At 37.8% G+C, this 22,347-nt stretch overlaps 1 protein-coding gene across 2 annotated transcripts; it reads right to left on the bottom strand.

The window, feature by feature from the left end:
- Positions 1-949: 949 nt before the first annotated feature.
- On the bottom strand, positions 950-18,530 carry LOC119558914 (protein suppressor of forked). Of its 2 annotated transcripts, XM_037872115.1 has the most exons (10): positions 18,461-18,530; positions 18,202-18,385; positions 17,818-18,140; positions 12,322-12,597; positions 11,960-12,263; positions 11,485-11,676; positions 10,853-11,266; positions 10,678-10,785; positions 1,345-1,645; positions 950-1,282 (listed from the first exon to the last, which is right to left on the bottom strand). In XM_037872115.1, exons 2-10 carry the CDS (start codon positions 18,235-18,237, stop codon positions 1,035-1,037), a joined length of 2,202 nt encoding a protein of 733 aa, XP_037728043.1. In that variant the 5' UTR covers positions 18,238-18,385; positions 18,461-18,530; the 3' UTR covers positions 950-1,034. The 2 variants fall into 2 exon arrangements, with proteins under 2 accessions (XP_037728043.1, XP_037728044.1); XM_037872116.1 differs by lacking the exons at positions 18,202-18,385; positions 18,461-18,530 and adding an exon at positions 17,472-17,611 and having other exon boundaries at positions 17,818-17,959.
- Positions 18,531-22,347: the final 3,817 nt, after the last annotated feature.

Genomic DNA, 22,347 nt, shown 5'->3' with positions numbered 1-22,347 from the left:
GTGAAAATTTGATTTGATCTGTTGGGGCCGGTGAGGATAAATGCCCCCCGGTATTAGCCTACTTGTATTCTACTGTCATACTGACATACTGTCAAAATCGGATGCTCTGTTCCGTGCTAAATTTTGTAAATTTGTTTACATTTGGCACGCCTGGGCTTAGTGTACGATTTTGATAAAGCGTGCCGAATGTAAAAAAAAATTAAGAAATTATAATTATTTAGTAGATCGTATAATATATTTTTGTCACAAAAGTTGATATCAGAACTTATGTTTGCTGAAGGTGCGATCGTCACTAGATTTTTACCTCGTTAAGAGGTGTTTTTGTTTGATTAGTAACAGCTGATTTTCTGCATATGGTGTGCAATCTCGATTGAATTGTAAAATATTGATTATTGTTTGGTTATAATTTGTTATTGACTGGTCCCGATTTCAAAAATTTTTTCTGGCACGTAGATGGGTATTTATAATAAGAACATCTTGTTTAAATTTTAACAAAATATTAAAAGTTGTGGGCGCTAGACGGGTTTTAGTGTTATGACCGTTTGTGGGCGTTAGATTCGGCGTGGCACCCTGCTGAAACAAACAAGAATCTGCATGCCAAGTCCCAACATTCTAGCTAGTTTCCGAGATCTCAGCGTTCATACGGGCAGACGGACATAGCTAGATCGACTCGGCTAGTGATTCTGATCAAGAATATATATAATTTATGTGGTCGGAAACGCTTCCTTCTACATGTAACATACTTTTCGACGAATCTAGTATACTCTACCAGTAGCGGGTAAATTTAAGTATCTGGTGACCGAATTTACAGCAAAAACCCCTTGTTTAAAACTAGTAATGAAAAACGGAATGTATACCAAGACGTCGGAATCCTTAACATCTTTACCCTTCCATGATGGCCATGGCAACCAACACATCCCCAAACATTCTCCAAAGAAAATAAATCATCTACTGTTTCTTTTCCGTATATTTGTTGTAAATGCTTTAATTGAAAAAAAATAAGTGGGATAATAAGTGGGTCTGTACAGCTGACCTTAATTTGACTTAGCAAAACGCTTCAGCTGCCGCAGTCGATAAATATCGTGAGTGGGCGGCACGGCGGTCTGAAGTTCGTCGTCACTGTCATCGCCACCAGGCAACAGACGTCGCCGGCGCGGTGGAATGGCCGTTACACTATGCTGAACACCCGTATACGTACTTGTGTCCACGATCCAGTGCACTGACTTAGCCAAATCAAAGATCTTTGGCGATAGTTCATTGTCTCCATTCGGTTGCGGTGCAGCTTAAGTGGCAGAACATAATAAGAAATATAAATAAAGTCAATACAAAATCAAGAACACTCACAGTCGGGCAGATTGAGTCGCATAAATATGTCGAAGAGCAACTCCACGCTGACAAAGGGCCCGCGAAAGGAATTTGGTGGAGGCAGGGTGGCACACAAAGCGGCCAGAGCTGGCGGTTGCGGAAATACACCACCGGCAAGTGGATGGGCACCAGGATGAGCGCATGGTCGCGGCTTGAACGGAATCATCTGAGAAAAGTCCGGACGTGGTAGCGGGGGAGCAGCCTCGCTATCTGCCTCGACATCTCCGGTGTTTTGTGGTTGAACTCCCCCGCCTACCTTGTTTAGGATAATGCCCACATTCTGCGAAAACAGTAGTTATTAAATGAAAGGAAAGATACATGTATTTATGTAAGGACATTTTCATGGTCCTACTATAATCCGCCTATACGGTGCGCATTGAGGAATTTAAGGTATACCAAACGATTTATTTTAAACCGGTTTTAGGGTCTGCGAATTGGATTAAAAGGCATATAACGCACTGTTGTATTTGCTCAAATATATTATTTTCATAAAGGTGGTCCGACTTGGTTTTATTTCCTAAATATGTTTGTTACCTACTTTAGTTTTCCAAGCAAAGGCATTTCAGTATTTGTGTCCAATTTTTGATTAATTTGAACGTTATTTAAATAAAGCAAAGAGTATACAGTCATATAGAGGGAGCGTATGGGTCGCTGACATCTATTGTACGCTTGTTGGCGAGGGGAAAGAGCGAAATAGTTGTGTCTTTAACATTCATTCATTGCGTACATGCGTACATACCCAATTGGTTTTAGCTGTGTGTGCGTGCGTAGGAATTTTGAACAAAATTTAGTTTTTGGGATTTCGAAAGTGCGAGAGTTAAACAAGGAAGAACGCTATAGTCGAGTACCTCGACTATCAGATACCCGTTACTCAGCTAAAGGGAAAAAAGGGAAATGGAGATATGCAAGCAGCAAAACGAGATTGAAATGCGCCACCTACCGGCGGTAGACAGACTTAAGCGTTATGGGCGTTAGAGTAGGCGTGGCAAAAATTTTTGGATCAATCGATAGGTATTGACAAGACCAATACATTTCAGTTTTAAAATCTAGCATGAAAATTGTGGCATATTCGTGTAACAAACTTGCGCTGCGTACAATTCTCTATCTTTCATAGTTTCCAAGATATCCACGTTCTTATTTACGATTTTTTGAAGTTTGTGGGCGGTTTGTGGGCGTTAAAGTGGGCGTAGCAAACTTTTTTTGGGTCAATCGATAGGTATTGATGAGAAAAATACACCGCCCAGTTTTGGGCGGTTTGTGGGCGTAAGAGTGGGCGTGGCACTCTGCTGAAACAATCTTGCGCTGCGCAGGAATCTCAGGAATCTGCCTGTTACATACTTTCCGACGAATCTAGTATATCCCTTTACTCTACGAGTAACAGGTATAAAAACATTAAAACGTCAAAACGATTTTTGCAACATTTTTTTTCGTAATAAGCGTAGAGACCTTTTTTTTCTGGTCAGTCTTAGGTCGGTAAACACGCTGAACTCATTTGGAAGATAATTTTTCTTAATTAAAAAAAAAAAATTACCTATGCCGCACAATTCCTAATCGGATTATTTCACGGCATTGCTCGGCTCATTATTGGAGCGATTTTTTCTCAGACTATACGATTTTATGTATGTAAAGTGCCAGCAAGACATCCGTGTCAGCTCTAACGTGCAAAAATTGACCAAACCGATGGGCACTTCTGGTATTCTTTCTGGTATTCAACAATCCCTGGAAAATGTAATACTTGGACCTATAAGTCAATGGACAAAATTGTGTTTAAAAAGTAAAATTTAGCTTATTCATTAGAGCTGCACAAAAAATTATATCGAGTATAAAAACGAATTTAATGTTTCTTGCTTGATTTTTTCAGCTATAGCGGCCAATTTAGTACTGTAAAGAAATAAAAACAACATAAGTAATATTTTAGCGTCTTAATTAGTCCTTTGCGACCAAAAAAAATTTTTGCTATTTATAATTAAAGACACAACTATTGAAGCCAAATTGGATGCTGTCGAAGTCAAATTTAAAGATTTTGTGCTTAGATGGGTGCCCGCCATCCGAACTAGCGCAAGAGGACGAGCAAGTGGTGGAATGCTATTTGGAATAAAAAAAGAACTTCACGACCGAAATATAATCAGATTCATAAATGTAGATGAGAACACTATTATCCAACTGAGGACTGTAGAAAATGAAAACCTGCACCTGCTGCCAGTGTATATTAACTGCAATCATTGGGAAAGAGATTCTGGGAAGTTATATGAGGTTTTAAACCATGCTCGACTAAATGAAAGTGCACTGATCATAGGAGATTGTAACGCAAGGCTGGGTGAAGCTCAACTTCATGGATTCGACCAACAGTTAGTCACAAGCTCCCTCAATGAAGGCCGTAATGCCAAAGACAAAGTAACAGACGCCAATGGCCGGCTCCTAATGGACTTGGTCGAGCTGTTTGGCTTCACGGTGGTCAATGGAAGGTCGGCAAGCGATCCTTTGGGCGATTACACTTTTAGGAGAGGTGAAGCTCGGTCAACCATCGACCTATGTATGGCACGCGGTACATGGATAGAAACTATCAAGGACTTCCAAGTGAGCAGTCAAATATTCTCTGACCATCTCCCGTTGGAAGTTACAGTCATACTCTCCACAACATCGCACGCAAACACAGCGCCGCTCGGACTTTTACCAAGTTTGATCTGGCGAAATCGAGAGAGTGAAAACTATAGGACAAAGTTGGACCGAAACCTGGCAACAAATTGTGTGGCAGATTTGATAAACCCTGACGAAATTGAAGGATTTCTTACAGAGTGCATTACCAAAGCCGCTAATAATCGAGGACGAAGAAAGCCCAGAGACTTTAAGCAAGAGTGGTACATGGAGCAGTGTGAGGCAGCTCGAATACTTTCCTTCAACTTGCTAAGGCAGGCCAAATCAACTAACGCAGCAAGTGCAGCGGTAATGTATCATGAAGCAAACGCCGCATACAAGTTAACTTGTCATAACGCTCCGACGCAATTTTTCATTAACCTAGCGAGATCATTGGATTCCATAACAGATAGCAGGGCATATTGGAGTACTATTAGGAAACTCAATGGAAACTCATTTGTAAAATCAATGGAAGTTAATGCAGATGTTCTAGGAAAACGTTTCCGTGATCTTCTAGCGCCTCCAGACTGGACGCTATCGCTGCACTTTGCAATGCCGTGGGTAAAGAATCAGTCTGTAGATGGATGTGTGACAGGACTAGAAGTGGAAAATGTACTTTCAATGTTAAAAGAAAGAAAAGCACCCGGGCCTGACAGAATACCATCGGAATTCATAAAGAACGCTACTCCTCAATTTAAAGCCAGCCTTGTCACTGCTTTTAACAAGTTCTTGGGATCGGAAACAGTCCCAAAGAGCTTTCAAAAAGCTATAATTTTCCCCATCTTTAAGAAAGGCGACCCGAAAGTGACATCTAACCACAGAGGAATCTCTTTTCAAAATGCGTTAGCTAAAGTCTTCTCTGCGTTGCTACTCGAGCGGCTTAAAAACTGGGTAAGAAACAACAATATTCTTACTGAATTCCAAGCCGGTTTTAGAAAAGGATATTCGACAGTAGACAACATTTTCAGTCTTACAAGTATAGCAAGGTCATATATCGATAGCGGGAAAAAGTTATACGCGTTCTTTGTAGATTTCAGAGCTGCCTTTGACTCTATAGACAGAAGAACCCTAAACTACAAGCTCAGCAATATCGGCATATCAACGGCATTTTTGAACGTCCTACAAAGCTTGTACACGGATAACCTGGCGACAGTATGGGATGGAAAACAACTATCCGAGTGGTTTACCACGGAAGCTGGAGTAAAGCAAGGATGTCTACTCAGCCCCCTCCTGTTTTCCCTTTTTTTAAACGACATAACGGATAGTCTGCCTTGCGGTATTCAAATATGCGGATGCTCGATCAAGGCTCTGCTGTATGCAGATGACATTGTGATCCTCGCCGAATCCCCCGTTGAACTGCAAACAATGATTAATGCTCTGCACAAATAGTGTTTGTTATGGGGATTGTTAGTAAACACCGAGAAGTCGAAAGTTTAATTTCAAGAGGCATTGGAGAAGGCTAGCACAAAACGAAAAGTGGAATTTAGGGTCTATTCAGCTAGAAATTTTCAAGTCGTATAAGTATCTGGGAGTCTGGATTTACCACAACGGTCGTTTCAACAACCATTTACAGGAGAAACTTCGAGAAGCAAAACTAGCCATAAACTGCACATGGAAATCGCTGCTAGGGAAAAAGGACGTCCCAATGGGTAGCAAGTACAAACTGTTTAGTGCAGCAATGCGGTCAATCCTTTGTTACGGCGCGCAGGTCTGGGGCATCTCACCTTATGAAGAAGTTGAAGGCCTTCTAAGATTGTTCTTAAAGAAAATATTTCGTCTACCCAGATTTACTCCGAACAGGATGCTATATCTTGAAACAGGACTGTCGCCGCTGCATATCTTTACAGCTGAAATGCATTTCAGGTATATCCAGAAAGTGGTAACCATGCCCGAACATAGGCTGCCACGAATTCTAGCGAACTTTTTGGTGCAGGAGCGTAAGCAATGGGTTATAGAATGGGAGGCGCTTGCCGAGACCTACGGAGAAAGGCTACAGTTAGGCGATCCTTCACAATGGTCGCAATGGGCGAAAAATATTCTAGCACATATAGACGAAACCTATAGGTCTCAGTTCAAAATGGAATCAAGGAGAAGCACAACTCGGATGTCTCATAGGTCCCTAAATTATGATTTGGGACTTGGTAACTATTTTACTGACGCTTTCACCGTTGAGAAGATTCGTACCATTTTCATGGCCAGGGGAGAAATCCTCCCACTAAGCTATATCCCAAACGTGACAGCCAGCGACACGGTGTGCCCGATCTGCAATATGAGGGAGCAGGAAAACGTCGTGCACTTTATAGGACGCTGCCCCATTCTACGGGAGATCCGCCTGCTGCATTTTGGTAAGGCACAGCTGCAACCGCGGGATGTATTCAATTCGCTGGATGGGCAATGTTGGTCAACTCTCTACAGCTACATCAACCAGGCTCTAAAGTACCGAAACAACATTTTAACGGAAAGCTTTTAAACACCTCATATTATAAATCCAACACAAAACTCAGCTCACCTAGTTGTTAAACTGATTGGTAGAACGATCTGATATCTGGGGAAGACCCGGGAAGTCAGGTGTAGTACACTGTGCAGTTTTGACACTGGGAAAGCGGAGATCGACAGACGGTTAAAATAACCAAGTCGATATATTTCATTTCCTTTTTTAATTCTTGTTTATATAAAAATTTGTGAATCTTTTTAATTGTACACTTGAAATGCCGTTTGTTCAATGTTTTTTTATAAATAAAGAATAATACTACTACTACTACTACATATGACAGCATTTAGAAAGATAACTCAAAGACTTTTTGAAGAAATTACTGCCGGAGATGATCAAACTAATAACAGTTTCAAGCTTTGTTCATTATTAAATATTTTGAAGTCGTATCTGAAAGTATCTGATTTTAAGGCAGAGCACACTATTAATTGTAGACAATTATACCTATTTACAATTTAATTTTAAGCCTCTTATGAATTCTCTAATGAATGAGCCGAACAATGCCGTGGAATAACCGCATACGGAATTCTAGGTTTTTTTTTCAAGGTTGCGTGGGGACTATTTGCAGCACGTTGTTTACTTTTTTCCACGACGAGTCCCGAACGATGTTCGAAGCAGAACGGAAGAGCAGAGTAGAAAATAGATGCGTCGTTGAGTGTTTGTATGTTTATACGTGATACTTTATGTGATTGTAAGCGAGATATAAAGGGATCTGTGTATCGCGAATTTTTTTGTACGAAAACTAGTTTTTAGGTACAGCTACAAAGCGTGTCCACCAGAGTTCGCTTATCAAACTAATTGGGACTGAAAAAGTCATTAATTCTTGTTAAAGTGGTTGAGGTTAAAAATGACACTTTTATCAATTTATGCAGATATTTAGTTTTTAAATCATAACCTCAACTTTAGAAAGGGCCCCCTTTGCTTACACTGTGGGCTAAAAATATAAAGTAGGCCTTAATTTAAAATTCTGATTGTTGGGGCGGGATGGCTTGATCGCTTAAATAGATGAAGTCCCAAGAACGAAGGGTACGCAAAAAACGCAGGGGTACTTTGGGTTTTTTGCACGACGAGCATAGGTGTTTATTGGTACACTTGGAAATAAGAACTCATTAAGCCTAGATGCGAGCGTGCGAGATGTAGACATCTGGATAAAACTGCCGCTCGACACTGCCTCCTGAAATTAAACGCCCTTTTGACGTAAACACTTATTTTTGCAAGCCAAAAAAACACCTAGCGCAGAACTTTAGAGACTATAAAGGGGAAATATCTATTTATTTATTTATTTCGCCAACAGATTTCGAATCCTTAACTAACTTAAATAGGTCTTATTTAATTACTACATCTAGAGAAAAACATGAACAAGGCCGTTTTATTACTATCCATTGACGAACTTGGGTCCAAACGCATGCTATGTGGCAAACTGTTAAATAAATGCAAGGCCCTACAAATGGGCTCAATTAGAGCGTTATTCGTTCTGTCTATTGGTATAAAAAAAGGTTCAATAGTTCTTAGAGTCTTACTAGGTACGGACAGATTAATACTATTTGGCAAGACAGGTTTTTTTTCTGCCACTAAGTAAATCAGGAGCAGAGCAATTACATTTTTTCGATCTTGAAGTGAGGACAGATGCACAAGACAACATTTAAAGGTATAGGTAGGAGCGGGATCGGTAAAATGGAGACTTTAAAGGGCAAAACGCATGAAAACCTTTTGCACACGCTTAACGCGACGGATATGAATGACTTCAGTCGGGTTCAAACAAATGCCGCGTATTCTTATTTGGTACGAACAAAAAAAGAGACTGGGCTAAGCTTAGTATATGGGTGTGAGGTCAATGTGTTGCATTGCGCTTAATGAATCCATACATTACATATGCTTTAGGAATAATGTAGTTGATGTGTTCAATAAACAGAAATTTAGAATCGGAAACAATTCCTAAGTCCAGGCACTCGTTTTTAGTGGCAAGGAGATAAGTATTGAAAGAATTATAGCAGATAACATTATTTATTCGTTTGCTGTATCTAACTAAAAAGCATTTTGAGAAATTCAATGGAAGCATATTCCAGAAGCCTAACCTATTTCAGTCATTTTGGAGGAGTGCACAATCCCAAGTTGAATTGCCGGACTTGAATAATTTGAGGACATCTGCGAATAACAAATAACTCAGAGTCGTATATGACCTTGCTTATAAATTAAACATTTATAAATAAAACACAAAGTAATAGAAATGTAAATTAATTCTTACCGTTTATGTATCTATTAAAACTATAAAATATATATAAACGATGTACAAAAAGGTTATAATATAAAAAAGCTGCTTTCAATGCCCTTTGCATTTATCATTAAAACTATATAAAAGTGGATCGGATTATTGCTATGGCAGCTATATGATATTGTTGTCTGACCCATTGTATTTTTATTCAGAAGTAACAGGTTAGCCCGCATCTTCGCCTGCGTTGCATTATTTGGCGGAAATCCATGAGCAAATATAGCCATACTAAATTTAATGTATTCAATTCCAAGCCATCGACAAGATAGAGATAAAAATAAAAGCAAGAGATGATTATTTACTTAAGTATTACGCGAAAGAGACACGAAGAGTTACAAACGAATGACAGGATTGGATGTATTTCCCTACCCCATCCCCAGCACCATGACTGATTATTTTAAAAACGTCAATTCAAATTATAAAAAAAAAAAATCGAAGCGATCATATCTTTTCAACCTTTTACTTAAATGATTTGATATGTTTGCGAGTACGTTCTGGCGAAAAAAGCGTATCGATTGGTTAAACGGTTTACAGTCCACAATTGTTAAAAGAAATTCGTAGTCATTTCCAGATGGAAGGGAGTGGGGACATCTGGGGAGTTCCAATAAATCTTATCGAATAATTTTACATTTAGAAAAATCGAATGATGTCACTTGAATAGTGTCAATAAGTGGATTCGTTGATTCCTAGTTCTTAGATTTTAGCTGTATATAAGACAAGAAGAAGATATGAGATGGGATAACAAACAATGATTGGTAGATTTACTTTGGAATATTTTAAATTGAGCGAGTTATTAATTTTGACCAGAAAAAGTTGTCAAATTTACCATAGTGAAGTTGGCGTGGCAATCTTTTTTTTGTCAATCGATAGGTGTTCACAATACAAATATTCTTATTCTAGCATCAAAACTGTAAGCAATACAGTTTGTGGGCGTTAGAGTGGACGTGGCACACTGCTAAAAAAAAAACCTGCATGTTTAATACCAATTTCTATTTGACATGCTGTGTATGGAAATTGTCTCAATTTAAGGAAACAATTATTATTATGATATAATAAGTTTTATATGTATTACTAACATACAAATTAATCAACTGAAAAAATAAATAATAGGGTTATAATCCGCGATTGTCAATAAAACTATGTAGCATCATTAATACCACCAATATGAACATTTTTGTATCCCCTCACACTTGCAGTTCTGCTCTGTAGCGTGCTCTTTCTTTTTGATGTGAAAGCGAGAGAAGAGACAATATCAATGTAATCCGCTCAAAATAATATAACAGATGTGCTCCGATTATCACATTAGATTTACGTTTTTAGAAAAACTTTTCGATTTTGTTTTTGCGTGCTCCCGATTTTTCAAAACTTTCGGTTCGTCAATGTTTCATTTTGTTACCGTTTCTTTCTTTTTACGTAGATGTTTTTGTTTGTCACGATGCATTTATTGCTCTTTGAGAAAACGAATGTTGTTGATGCTTGGGTAAATATTTGGGTGTACAGTTTGAAATGGAGTCAAAAAATATTGAATTATAAATTATATATGCCATTTATTGCTCTTGTAATGGTGTAAGTTAATATTAATAAACAAATGAATGCGTAATCTAAATTTTATCTTTGTCAATAAGAACGACTTTAGTTATAAAAATTTTTATCATTTCTAGACCAAAGAAAAATGTGTCGTTCTTAAAACGAAATCAAATTGTGTTTCGCGTAAACATAAGTACTTCTTTTTTGCAATGTAAAACGTAAAACAAACAAACTGGAGCACTCTTACTATTTAAAAAAACATGTTTGCTGCAGTATGACGAAAATAATAATTCGTACATTGAACACTACTGATGTCCACTATTTTCTCACCTTTTTAAAAGTTTTTTTCGTAAAATGAAACAAAAACATAAGTTTTTAAAAGGCTACGCACCTCGGCATATCCTATGGACTTCAGCTCGGTGCTGGTGCAGGGGTAGAGATCCAGGAACTTATAGCGGTCGACCAACTGGGCGGTCTCCTTGCCCTCGTACTCTTTAAGCTTTAATAAAAAATGAGAACACAAGAATTTAAGTGCTTATTTAAGATAAATAGGTTAAAGAACTCACGTTCTCGAAGACGGCACTGCGGCGACGTTCGACCTTAACGATGCTGGACAGATCTCCGATATTGGACTCAAATTCAAGGAAGCGATTCCAAACCTCAACACTCTTATGTGGCGACAAACCTCCGGAGCTAAGTACGCGTTCGAATAAGACCCGCGTGTTGTTGTCCTCGTTTAGATGGGACAGGTAGTCAATGTAGCACATCACGTACTCTGGACTACCTCCAAATCGCTTTAGTCCCAATTCGAAGATTCGAAAGGCGATTTCCTTGTCCTTAGAACAATAGTACTCCATCAAAGCGGCGGCCACAAAGATGTGATAGCGCGACCGAACGTCCTCGCGTGCCTTCTTAAAGATGCCACGCGCCGACTTGATGCCCTCAGCACGACGGGCAAACTTCATGTACTGCACATAGACCTGGAGTATTTGACATTAAGCTTAAAGAATTCTGCTCAAAGTGGTTATCTAGGCAACCTCCCAATGCTTGATCTCTGCCGCAACACGTACAGTGAATAGCAGCGGTCGGCACACACACATCGAGGAACTGTAAGTCATGAATTGCAAATTATACACCCAAATTAAAAAAAATTGCATTGTACTGTGTGCCGACCGCTGGTTTATATCTATGTTCCTACCAGTGTGGGATCAATGTCTGGCAATTGTAATAGCTTGTTGTACATGGAGTGCACCTTCTCGTACTTCAACCTTCCCTCCTCAAAGTCCGCATAGGCGAAATAGAGCAACGCATTCCGGTTCAGTACACCGTTAATAGAGCGCTCCAGAATATTGGCGCACTCGTCCGCAAATATCTTTGCCGCCTGGACGTCCTGAAATATAGTCAAATGTAATTAGCAAAGAAATTTTCGAGACTTTGACTTAGTTCAAGTAAAACGCGTGCGGCCTGACCAAGGGCAAAGGGGCAAGCGGCGGACAACGGGATTCTCTCCTTCACCGCGTGCTCCTTTACTCGAGGGGCGACACTTCTCAGCGAACAAGAGACTATGTTTCATTTCGTTTTTGATTTTGACCCGCCACCGAGCAAAGGCCAAAATCCACTCTATTTGCTTGACTACAGGAATGCAGAGAACGGAGGAGAACACTAGTACGCACGCCTTTCTCGGTGAGCACCCGAGCACTGGTGTCCAAGAATTGGGAAGCCTGGTGCCATACGGCCGGATGATGGGTTAGCACGAGCAAGCATTGTTCCGTAGCGAACATAACGCGACGGGTTACTAGGGCCGTGTCTTCAGTGCGCAACGGATTAGACTTCTCGTACGTGATAAAACGCTTCCACAGCTCCACTTGTTTCACCTCCTCCTTGGTGAGAGTGGGCGGAACGGCGGGCAAGTTGCGATTAAGACCTTTGGTGTGGTATTCCAGTTCCTTGGCCACACGGCGAGCGTTCATGTAGTCCCTGGTCAAAAATATAACTTTAGACTGAAGTTTTATCGAAAGCTCCGTATAAAACAAACTTGGATCGTTCCAGACTCATCTTCTCCGATATAATTGGATTGATGTTTTGCTCGAAAGCAATGTAATCCTTCCATAGCTGCTCAATACCAACAATGGGTGTGACTACCGCTTTTTGATAGACACGGCGTACTGCTGTGATCTTCTGGTTCTCCGCATAATTACCAACGGCTTCAACGCCACGTAAAAAGTAAATGTAATCCTGCCAGATGCTGAACGAGTGCAAATCCATCCCGATCTTCTCCAAGGCAAAATCATATGCCTGAGCCATTTTTTCTCTGGAGAGTATTAAATAGAATAAGATATTTTCCGATTATATGAAAATATGTACAAAAAAATCTTATAATGATCCTTACTTTATTTACTGACTATTCTGTGAAGGAAATTTTGGGACAGACATAATTGTAAGGGGTTAGAACCAAACCAAGAAAGCGTTTTTTACTTTAATAATTCAAAAATGTATACCATCGGTTGAATTTTCGGGTACAACTTAATTTTTTGAGTTGTCCTCGTTTTATATCCTCCATTTAAAAAATAAATTTTCAATTTTTATTTCTTAATCAATAAAAAAAAAACAAGAATTAAATCAAGAAAGCGCATTTTACTTTAAAAAAAAAAAATTAAAAAATGTATACGTTCGGTTAAACTTTCTGGTTCCACTTAATTTTTTTTAGTTTTCCTCGTTTTATGTGTTGCGTATCTAAAATAAGATTGTCATTGTTAATTTCTTTTAAAAATTATAAAATTTCTGAATTTAACGCAACAAGCCTGGTGTCTTTTTTTCAGTAAATTAACTAGCACAAAATATGTATGCATACCAAGTTACCTACATATATATCAAATGAGAGTGAGCGAAATGCACGTGTTGCCGTAACCTGCATTTACTGAAGAATCAGAAGGCTTGTTGCGGTAAATTCGATATCTAATAATCTAAAATAATGATAAAATCTTAAAAAAAAGCACGTACACTCACTTTTGTGTACGGGTAATAATTACAATCTTTTTTTGAAAATTCTGGATATAAAACGAAGAAAACGGAAAAAATATTAATTTTAATATATTTTTTAAAGTAAAAAACGCTTTCTTGACTTGGTTCTTATCTCATAACTCTTACAAATATGTCCGTCCAAAAATTTCCTTCACAGGGTAATTAGTAAGTAAAGTAAGGATGTTTTTGAAATAAATGAAAGGGGGATATTTTGTTAAAAAATAAACCATTTTTTTAGTTTTTCTCAATTAAATATGAATTTTAAAGGCCAAAATAGAAGTACTTTCGTAATTTTTTCTTTTGAAAAAGTGGACAATGTTTTTTTTTTGCAAGATGTTTGTTATTTTAACATTATAAAAAATTATTTAAAAATATTGATTTTAAAAATTTTTTTGGATTTAAAAAAATCAAAAAGGTTTTTAATTTAGCAGAGATCGCTTTTTTACTTCGGTCTTCGCCGTTTTTTTAACCTTGCAGAGGGTATAATGATTTCAGTCAGAAGTTTGTATTCTCGATCAGCATCACTAGACGAGTCGATCTAGTCATGTCCGTTTCTACGCAACATAATCTCTCAGTTTTAAAGCTATCGGGATTAAACCGTAGTATATAAGTCGGATCGAGCCAGATCCGTCAAAAAAATCCTATAGCTCCCCTAAAAAACAAAAAATTTGTTTAATGTAAACAAAATTGTAACTTCGGGTATTTCTGACGTATTAACTTCTACTTTTGTGATTATCATTCTTTCAATAGTCCAGAATTTCACATAAAATTTAAATTAAATCGGACGACTTTATTATATAGCTGCCATTGGAACGATCGGGTAATTAATGTCAAAATATACAAAGACCGTTATATTTCGTTATTTACGGTAGTAAATTAAAACAAAAAATTAGTTTTATATTCCTGTAATGAGTGTTTTGTTTTCCTAAAATCGGAAAGCTCTGTACACACAATGCTCCTACGGTTACGACCTGCAAGGGTATAGAAACTTCGGCATGCCGAAGCTAGCTTCCCTTCTTGTTTTTTTAATATTTTAGAAATTCGAAAAATATTATTTTAAACAATAAAGGAAGTTAGCTTCGGCAAGCCGAAGCTTATATACCCTTGCAGCTATATTTATTAAATTTAAAAACACAAAAAATGATATTCCCAATAGTATAAGATAATATCTCAAAAAACACCGAAGCTATAATTTGTTTCATATTATTTTCCTACCAATTTTCCGATCGTTCCTATGGCAGCTATATGATATAGTCGTCCGATTTTGATAAAATTAAATTCGAAACTCAGAACTAATTAAAAAATGTTTTTTCCAAGCGTTGGAGGTTATATGTTGAAAAACACCGAATCTATAATTTGTTTCCTATTACTTTTTCACCAATTTTCCGATCGTTCCTATGGCAGCTATATGATATAGTCGTCCGATTTCGATAAAATTTAATTCAAAATTCAAAACTAATTAAAAAATGTTATTTCCAAGCTTAGGAGGTTATAAGCTAAAAAACACAAAAGATATAATTTTAAAAAATTTTTTTTTTCGATTATTCCTATGGGAGCTATAAGATATACTTGTCCGATCCGGCTGGTTCCGACTTATATTTTACCTGCAACAGATATAAGACTTTTGGGAAAGTTTCAGCCCGATAGCTTTGAAACTGAGAGACTAGTTTGCGTAGAAACGGACGGACAGACGGACATGGCTAGATCGACTCGTCTAGTCATGCTGATCAAGAATATATACATATACTTTATGGGGTCGGAAACGTCACCTTCACTGCGTTGCAATCTTCTGACTGAAATCAATATACCCTCTGCAAGGGTATAATAATAAATGCAAGGGTATAATAAATATTTCACTATTTCGCTGACCGTTTCCTGACAGCTACATGTATGTTAGTCTTCCGATTTGTATTAAATATAATTCGAAATTCTTAAAAATACACAAAATGTTATTTCCAATAGTATAAGATAATATAACAAAAATCACCGAAGCTATAATTTGTTTCATATTATTTTCCCACCAATTTTACGATCGTTCCTATAGCAGCTATATTATGTAGTCGTCCGATTTTGATAAAACTTAATTCGAAATTCAAAACTAATAAAAAAAAATGTCATTTCCAAGCTTAAGAGGTTTTATGTTAAAAAAAAACACCGAAGCTATAATTTGTTTCTTATTATATTCCCACCAATTTTCCGATCGTCCCTATGACAGCTATATGATATAGTCGTCCGATTTTGATAAAATTAAATTCGAAATTCAGAATGAGTTAAAAAATGTTATTTTCAAGCGTAGGAGGTTATATGTTAAAAAACACCGAAGTTATAATTTGTTTCATATTATTTTCCCACCGATTTTACGATCGTTCCTATGGCAGCTATATGATATAGTCGTCCGATTTTGATAAAATTTAATTTAAAATTCAGAACTAATTAAAAAATTTTATTTCCAAGCGTAGGAGGTTATATGTTAAGGAACACCGAAGCTATAATTTGTTTCATATTATTTTCCCACCAATTTTACGATCGTTCCTATAGCAGCTATATGATGTAGTCGTCCGATTTTGATAAAACTTAATTCGAAATTCAAAACTAATTAAAAAAATGTAATTTCCAAGCTTAAGAGGTTTTATGTTAAAAAAAAACACCGAAGCTATAATTTGTTTCATATTATTTCCCCACCAATTTTACGATCGTCCCCCTATGGCAGCTATATGATATAGTCGTCCGATTATGATAAAATTAAATTCGATATTCAGAATGAATTAAAAAATGTTATTTCCAAGCGTAGGAGGTTATATGTTAAAAAACACCGAAGTTATAATTTGTTTCATATTATTTTCCCACCGATTTTACGATCGTTCCTATGGCAGCTATATGACATAGTCGTCCGATTTTGATAAAATTTAATTCGAAATTCAGAACTAATTAAAAAATTATATTTCCAAGCGTAGGAGGTTATATGTTAAGGAACACCAAGGCTATAATTTGTTTCATATTATTTTCCCACCAATTTTACGATCGTTCCTATGGCAGCTATATGATATAGTCTTCCGATTTTGATTAAATTTAATTCGAAATTCAAAACTAATTAAAAAATGTTGTTTTCAAGGAAAGGAGGTAATAGGTTAAAAAACACCAAAAATATAATTTTTTAACATTTTTTTTCCGATTATTCCTATGGGAGCTATAAGATAAAGTTGTCCGATCCGGCTGGTTCCGACTTATATACTACCTGCAAAAAAAAAAGACTTTTGGGAAAGTTTCAGCCCGATAGCTTTAAAACTGAGAGACTAGTTTGCGTAGAAACGGACGGACAGACGGTCATGACTAGATCGACTCGTCTAGTGATGCTGATCAAGAATATTTATACTTTATGGGGTCGGAAACGTCTCCTTCACTGCGTTGCAAACTTCTGACTGAAATCATTATACCCTCTGTAAGGATATAAAAATCATACTACTGTATCATAAAGCTGCCATAGGAACGAGCGGACAAATAATAAAAAAATATTTATATCTTCGTTATTCTTAAGCATATTTTCATTAAGTCCTTTATATAGAATTTTTTTTTATTATTTAAGAGTTACGAATTAAGTTTAATCAAAATCTGACTACTATATCATATGGCATTGGAAGGATCATAAAAATGATGTCCAAATAATAAAAAAAAATCTACTTTTCGTTTTCGGCAAAACATATATATATATGTATGTATATACGCTAGTAAATTGAAATGAACCATTATCTGAATATTTCAGTGATTTTTCAAAAATCGGAAAGCTCTCTATATACAATGCTCCCATAGGAACAACTAGCAAGGGCATATTATAGTTCCAATAGTTTCCCACCTTACATAAGGACCTGTTACATACTTTCCGCGGAATAAACCTTACTTATACTCTATGAGTTATTAGTATAAAAGTACAGCGGATAGTCTTCAGCTAATACATTACAGCGAATTTATTTGTTCAGATTGCTTTACCAACATGACATATTACAGTTTTGATTGGAAGATTGATTTACTTTAGCTCAGTGGTGCCCACTGGCCTGGCTCGCGAGTCTGGGAGTCCTCTGCTGGCGCTCTGCCACGACACCGACACTGTAAACGGTCGTGTGGCTTCGGCAGGCGTCTTACATTTACGCACACAAATGCAAGTCTTACATTTCATTGTATGTGTGGGGGCACCACTGCATTAGCTCATAATTCCAAAAATGTTATCATGTCAAACAGCTTATCCATAGAAGTTTGGAGCTCAGCTTTTGGAGTCCACAATTGGAAGCTGATTTACACGAGGCGTTTTGCTGAAAGGGGAGGTATTATGCTTTTAAAAAACACTCATGGAGGGTTGATTTACAACATCTGGTAATTCAGCGTATGTACTTTTTGAACTGGGTCTGTTATGAAAGTTAAGGCGTTTTTCAATGTTCAATCATTTAAGGGCTAGCTTACATATCAACTCTTTGAACTAATAATTGTGATAGCCTAGGGGGCACTACCAGCTACTCACTTGTGCGTGCTGAGCCCTGACTTGGTTTCCTTCACGTATGTCAGGTAGAGCTTCCAGAGGTCAATGTTCAGGATCTTGACTAAACAGCGTTGAAAGAGTTTCTCCACGCGTTCGTAGTACCGGCTGCGCATCTCCATCTCGATGTAGAGCTTCCAGTAGCGAGCGGTAGTGGGAAACACATTAACCAGCGATTCGTAGAGGCTGCGCACCTCGTGTATGGGTCGTGTTTGCGCCTCGCGGATCATAACGCTCCAGGACTCGATGTCATAAGGACGAAGTTCCACCACTTGTTGGGCCCGCACTAGGCGCTCCATTCCCCATTCCTGGTGGTCATTGGGTAAACATAAGTTTTAATTGCCTAGTTCAAACGTACTGTGCACTTACTATATCGATTTTGATAAGGTCCCTGGCAGACGACATTGCGTTGTTTTTTGCCTACACTGCTTGTTGTTTTGACGCGTCGATTAGCCGGCGTTTTTCGCCTCTATCGATGTTGTCCTACTCGTTCTACTTTTAGTACAGCTCCTTCCTTGTCGGCGAACTTTTCGCGGTCTCGCTAAGGGATCACCTGGGGGACAAGTTTAAAAATCACTTAATTATTAAAATTATCGTTCAGATTTTGCAATGCGGCTTAGATACGGACAAAGATTTTCCGGCTGGGCTGAATACGGCTATAACAAAAATGCCAGGAAGGTTTGACTATTAAAAAGAAAAACTATACCAGAAATACTAAATTTTAGAAAACTAGCATGTAAGCACAGTGTGCATCGATTATACCCTCTGCACACTAGAGGTGCTAGTGCTCGAAGACGTCGATGTTTTCAAAAAAACATCAATAAGACATCGATGCCAAGAAATTTTTTTTTTCGATTTTAAGTAAATGAATACACACAGCCGGTTAAAATTGCAACAGCAATTCTTTTTCACATATCCTGAAGTGAACAGCTGATCGTCATAAGCAAATAGTATCTGAAAAGGAGGACGTCCAATTTCAATTGCTCTGAAAAAATGCTTAGCAATGCTAGCTAGTGGAATGTTTTCAGCGAGAGATTTCCCTTCAGGCAAGCGTAGTAAAAAGTGAATAGGGACTATTGTGGGCCACAGTGACGCCATGATAATTTTCACGAGTTAAGCCCAGTACTAGCCCGGCTAAGAGTTTCACTAGTCGAAAAATCTTATTCTTTGTAGTTTGACCTAAGTTTTCAAAGATCACCCGCAATGCATGTAGCATGGTTTAACTGTCAAGCTGGGTTGGTTTTGTTGACGATTTTAAAAGACGAATCTGCTGGTGCACGAAGAAATACAAACAAATGGAATGTTCAAAGTATGTTTTTATTTATGTTAATAAGTAGTTTAAGGCTTCCGAAACGCCAAGTACAAAAATCACCTAAGCTCGTAAAATTACTGAACAAAAAGACTGAAATACTGAATTGATTTGCGTGTGCTGTCCATTTTCAGCTGAAGGAAGTTGTTGGAACTTTTTCCCGGCTCATTTTTAGCATATATATATATATTTATATTATAGCCTAGTACTCAGATCGGTTAAAAGTTTTACTTGTCGAAAAATCGTATTCTTCGTAGTGTGACCGATGAATTCAAAGTTCACCCGCAATGTATGGAGCATGGTCTTACTGTCAAGCAGCTGGGTTTTTTGATAAAAGGAACACAAATCAACTGGAGCAATTTTAAAAAGAAATGCACAAAGGAATTAACATAGAAATAAATGGAATGTTTATCGAATGTTGTTTTTATTACTATGTTTATGCTAAGAATTTCATGCATTCTCCAATACATTAAATTATAATAGCCCCTGTTTATACAACACAAAAAATTCATGAAATGATATAAGTAAAGCTGTCAAATATTTTGAATTTGATATAGAGCTCTATAGAGTAGTAGGCTGTGAAGTAGCCTGTGCCTCAGCATTTCGTAAATTGGAACTGAATTCACAGCTAACTTTCGTTTGTTATTGAATTCATGAAACGGTGGTTATGCACACACAAATTTGCTCATTTCATAAATTGATTTCATGAAATAGGCATAGCATAAACAGCGTATATGTAAATTATTAATTTAAACCTTTTTTCTCGACCCACGGATGCTTCGTCATCTTTTCCGCGCCATCTGCAGTCCAGCTCCGAATCCCAATGGGCATATTTAGGAAGTGGGAGCCGGAGCATCCTGGCAATTGCTGGTAATGGCTCCTCCAGCTATCCCTAAGCGGGCGACCTTATTTCCGCCTCCTTATAGAAGCCGGTGCGTCCTCCATCTCCGCTTTAGCTGCCCAGTAGCTGGTGGAGGTGGTGTCCGGTGGTTCCTCTATGTAGAACTCGTCGGAGATCGAGCGAAGTCGCACTCGGCATGTTCCTTCCTACTTAGATTCTCTAGTGGATCTCGCCCAGCACCTCAACTAATCTACAGATTTGCCCTGTCGTGGTATTGCTTCCTGTCGGTGAAATCCCACAATAATGGGCCACAGCTTGGATTAGGCTTCGTTTTTCATCTGCCCTGACCTCCTTTTGGCGTTTTTGGAGTTTTCCTTCCATTTTTAATTTTTAAGTTCCACACCGATTCGCAGAAACACTGCCAAAGATTAAACTTCTAATTCTTTGGGCTAACGGCGTTCATCGAAATTCACTCGCTAGATCTGGTAATTTTTCTGGTACTTCCTTAGCTCAACTGTATACCGCGCTGAAAAACAGACCCGGCGAAAAGCGTTAGTTGCTTATATGCCTCTCGCTCACTCCTATGGTTAGCTCGCGGTTTTGTGTGAGTACTAGGCTTTAAGAAAAAAAGTCGCTAATACGGAATTTGGTCGCTGAAGCGGAAACCTCTCTTGTGTGAATAAGTATTATGGGAACGCTTGTGGAAAGTAAGTGTATATTTTCGTAAATGTGTCCATGGAATCACTATATTACACACAGTTAAAGCCTAGTACTCAGATCAGCTAATAGCGTTTCCACAGAGATCCATCGAGTTAGTTCCCCATCCATATTTGACGGAGTCTTTTATGCGATAGTTAGGCGAAATTTTTTCGGCGCAACTCTGTGTTCTTCTTTTGGCAGTGGAAATTGAAACATTCACTACGGGTACAATCGAAAATGGATGGCGCAGAAGCAACAGGTTTGGTTAGATTAGCCAGACCAGCTGTTATCGGATGGTAGATGGTGGATGTGCTCTGTGAGAATCGGAGTTTCTAATTTGAAAATAGGAGGCTCAGAAGCAACAGGTTTGGTTTCATTAGCCACAGGTCTTCAGATCAGCTGTTGTCGGATGGTAGATGGTGGATATGCCCTGTGGGAATTGGAGTTTCACATTTTCCAAGAACCCCAACCGTTTCGAACGAATTGACTCTATGGGAAGGGGGTATAAGAGTGTTACTAATGAAATAATCTTTTTTTTATAGTGTGACCGAACTTTTCAGAGTTCACCAGCAATGCATGTAGCATGGGTATATTGATTTCAGTCAGAAATTTGCAACGCAGTGAGGGAGACGTTTCCGACCCCATAGAGTATATATATTATTGATCAGCATGACTAGACGAGTCGATCTAGCAATGTCCTTCTGTCCGTCCGTTTCTACGCAAACTGGTGTCTCAGTTTTAAAGCTATCGGGCTGAAACTTTCCCAGAAGTCTTATATCTTTTGCAGGTAGTATATAAGTCAGAACCAGCCGGATCGGACAACTATGTCTTATAGTTCCCATAGGAATAATCGGGAAAAAAAAATGTAAAAAATTATATCTTTGGTGTTTTTTAACATTACCTCCTTTCCTTGGAAATAACATTTATTAATTAGTTCTGAATTTCGAATATAGTTTCATCAAAATCGGACGACTATATCATATATCTGCCATAAAAACGATCGTAAAATCGGTGGGAAAATAATATGAAACAAATTATAGCTTGTGTTTTTTTTAACATATAACCTCCTACGCTTGGAAATAACATTTTTTAATTAATTCTGAATTTCGAATTTAATTTTATCAAAATCGGACGACTATATCATATAGCTGCCATAGGAACGATCGGAAAATTGGTGGGAAAATAATATGAAACAAATTATAGCTTCGGTGTTCCTTAACATAAAACCTCCTACGCTTGAAAATAACATTTTTTAATTAATTCTGAATTTCGAATTTAATTTTATCAAAATCGGACGACTATATCATATAGCTGCCATAGGAACGATCGGAAAATTGGTAGGAAAATAATATGAAACAAATTATAGCTTCGGTGTTTTTTGACATATTATCTTATACTATTGCGAATATCATTTTTGTATTTTTAAATTTAATAATAAGAACTGCAAGGGTATACAAACTTCGGCTTGCCAAGTTAACTTCCTTTCTTTTTATTTATGTGAATAAGTGGCTTAAAGCTTTCTTCTCGTCCCACGATAGCTTCGTCATATCTTTCTCCACATTGGCAGCATCTTGCCGACAATTGCTGCTCAGCTCCGACGTCTAATATTCCAGCATGTACCTTGAGGGATTGGTAGATGGATTGGAAGCAATGTTGTTCGGCTGGT

This window comes from Drosophila subpulchrella, unplaced genomic scaffold (assembly GCF_014743375.2).
Source record: "Drosophila subpulchrella strain 33 F10 #4 breed RU33 unplaced genomic scaffold, RU_Dsub_v1.1 Primary Assembly Seq15, whole genome shotgun sequence".
NCBI lineage: Eukaryota > Metazoa > Arthropoda > Insecta > Diptera > Drosophilidae > Drosophila > Drosophila subpulchrella.
Note: the sequence above shows the minus strand (reverse complement) of the source record. Positions and strands in the feature narration are given on the sequence as shown.

Coding starts and splice junctions, on each gene's coding strand:
- LOC119558914 (XM_037872115.1), bottom strand. CDS start 18,237: ATGTCGTCTGCCAGGGACCTTATCAAAATCGATATA. Junction 11,267..11,484: donor CAGACATTGATCCCACACTG/GTAGGAACATAG, acceptor CAAATACTCCAG/GTCTATGTGCAGTACATGAA. Junction 1,646..10,677: donor AGTCCATAGGATATGCCGAG/GTGCGTAGCCTT, acceptor CTGTTTTCGCAG/AATGTGGGCATTATCCTAAA.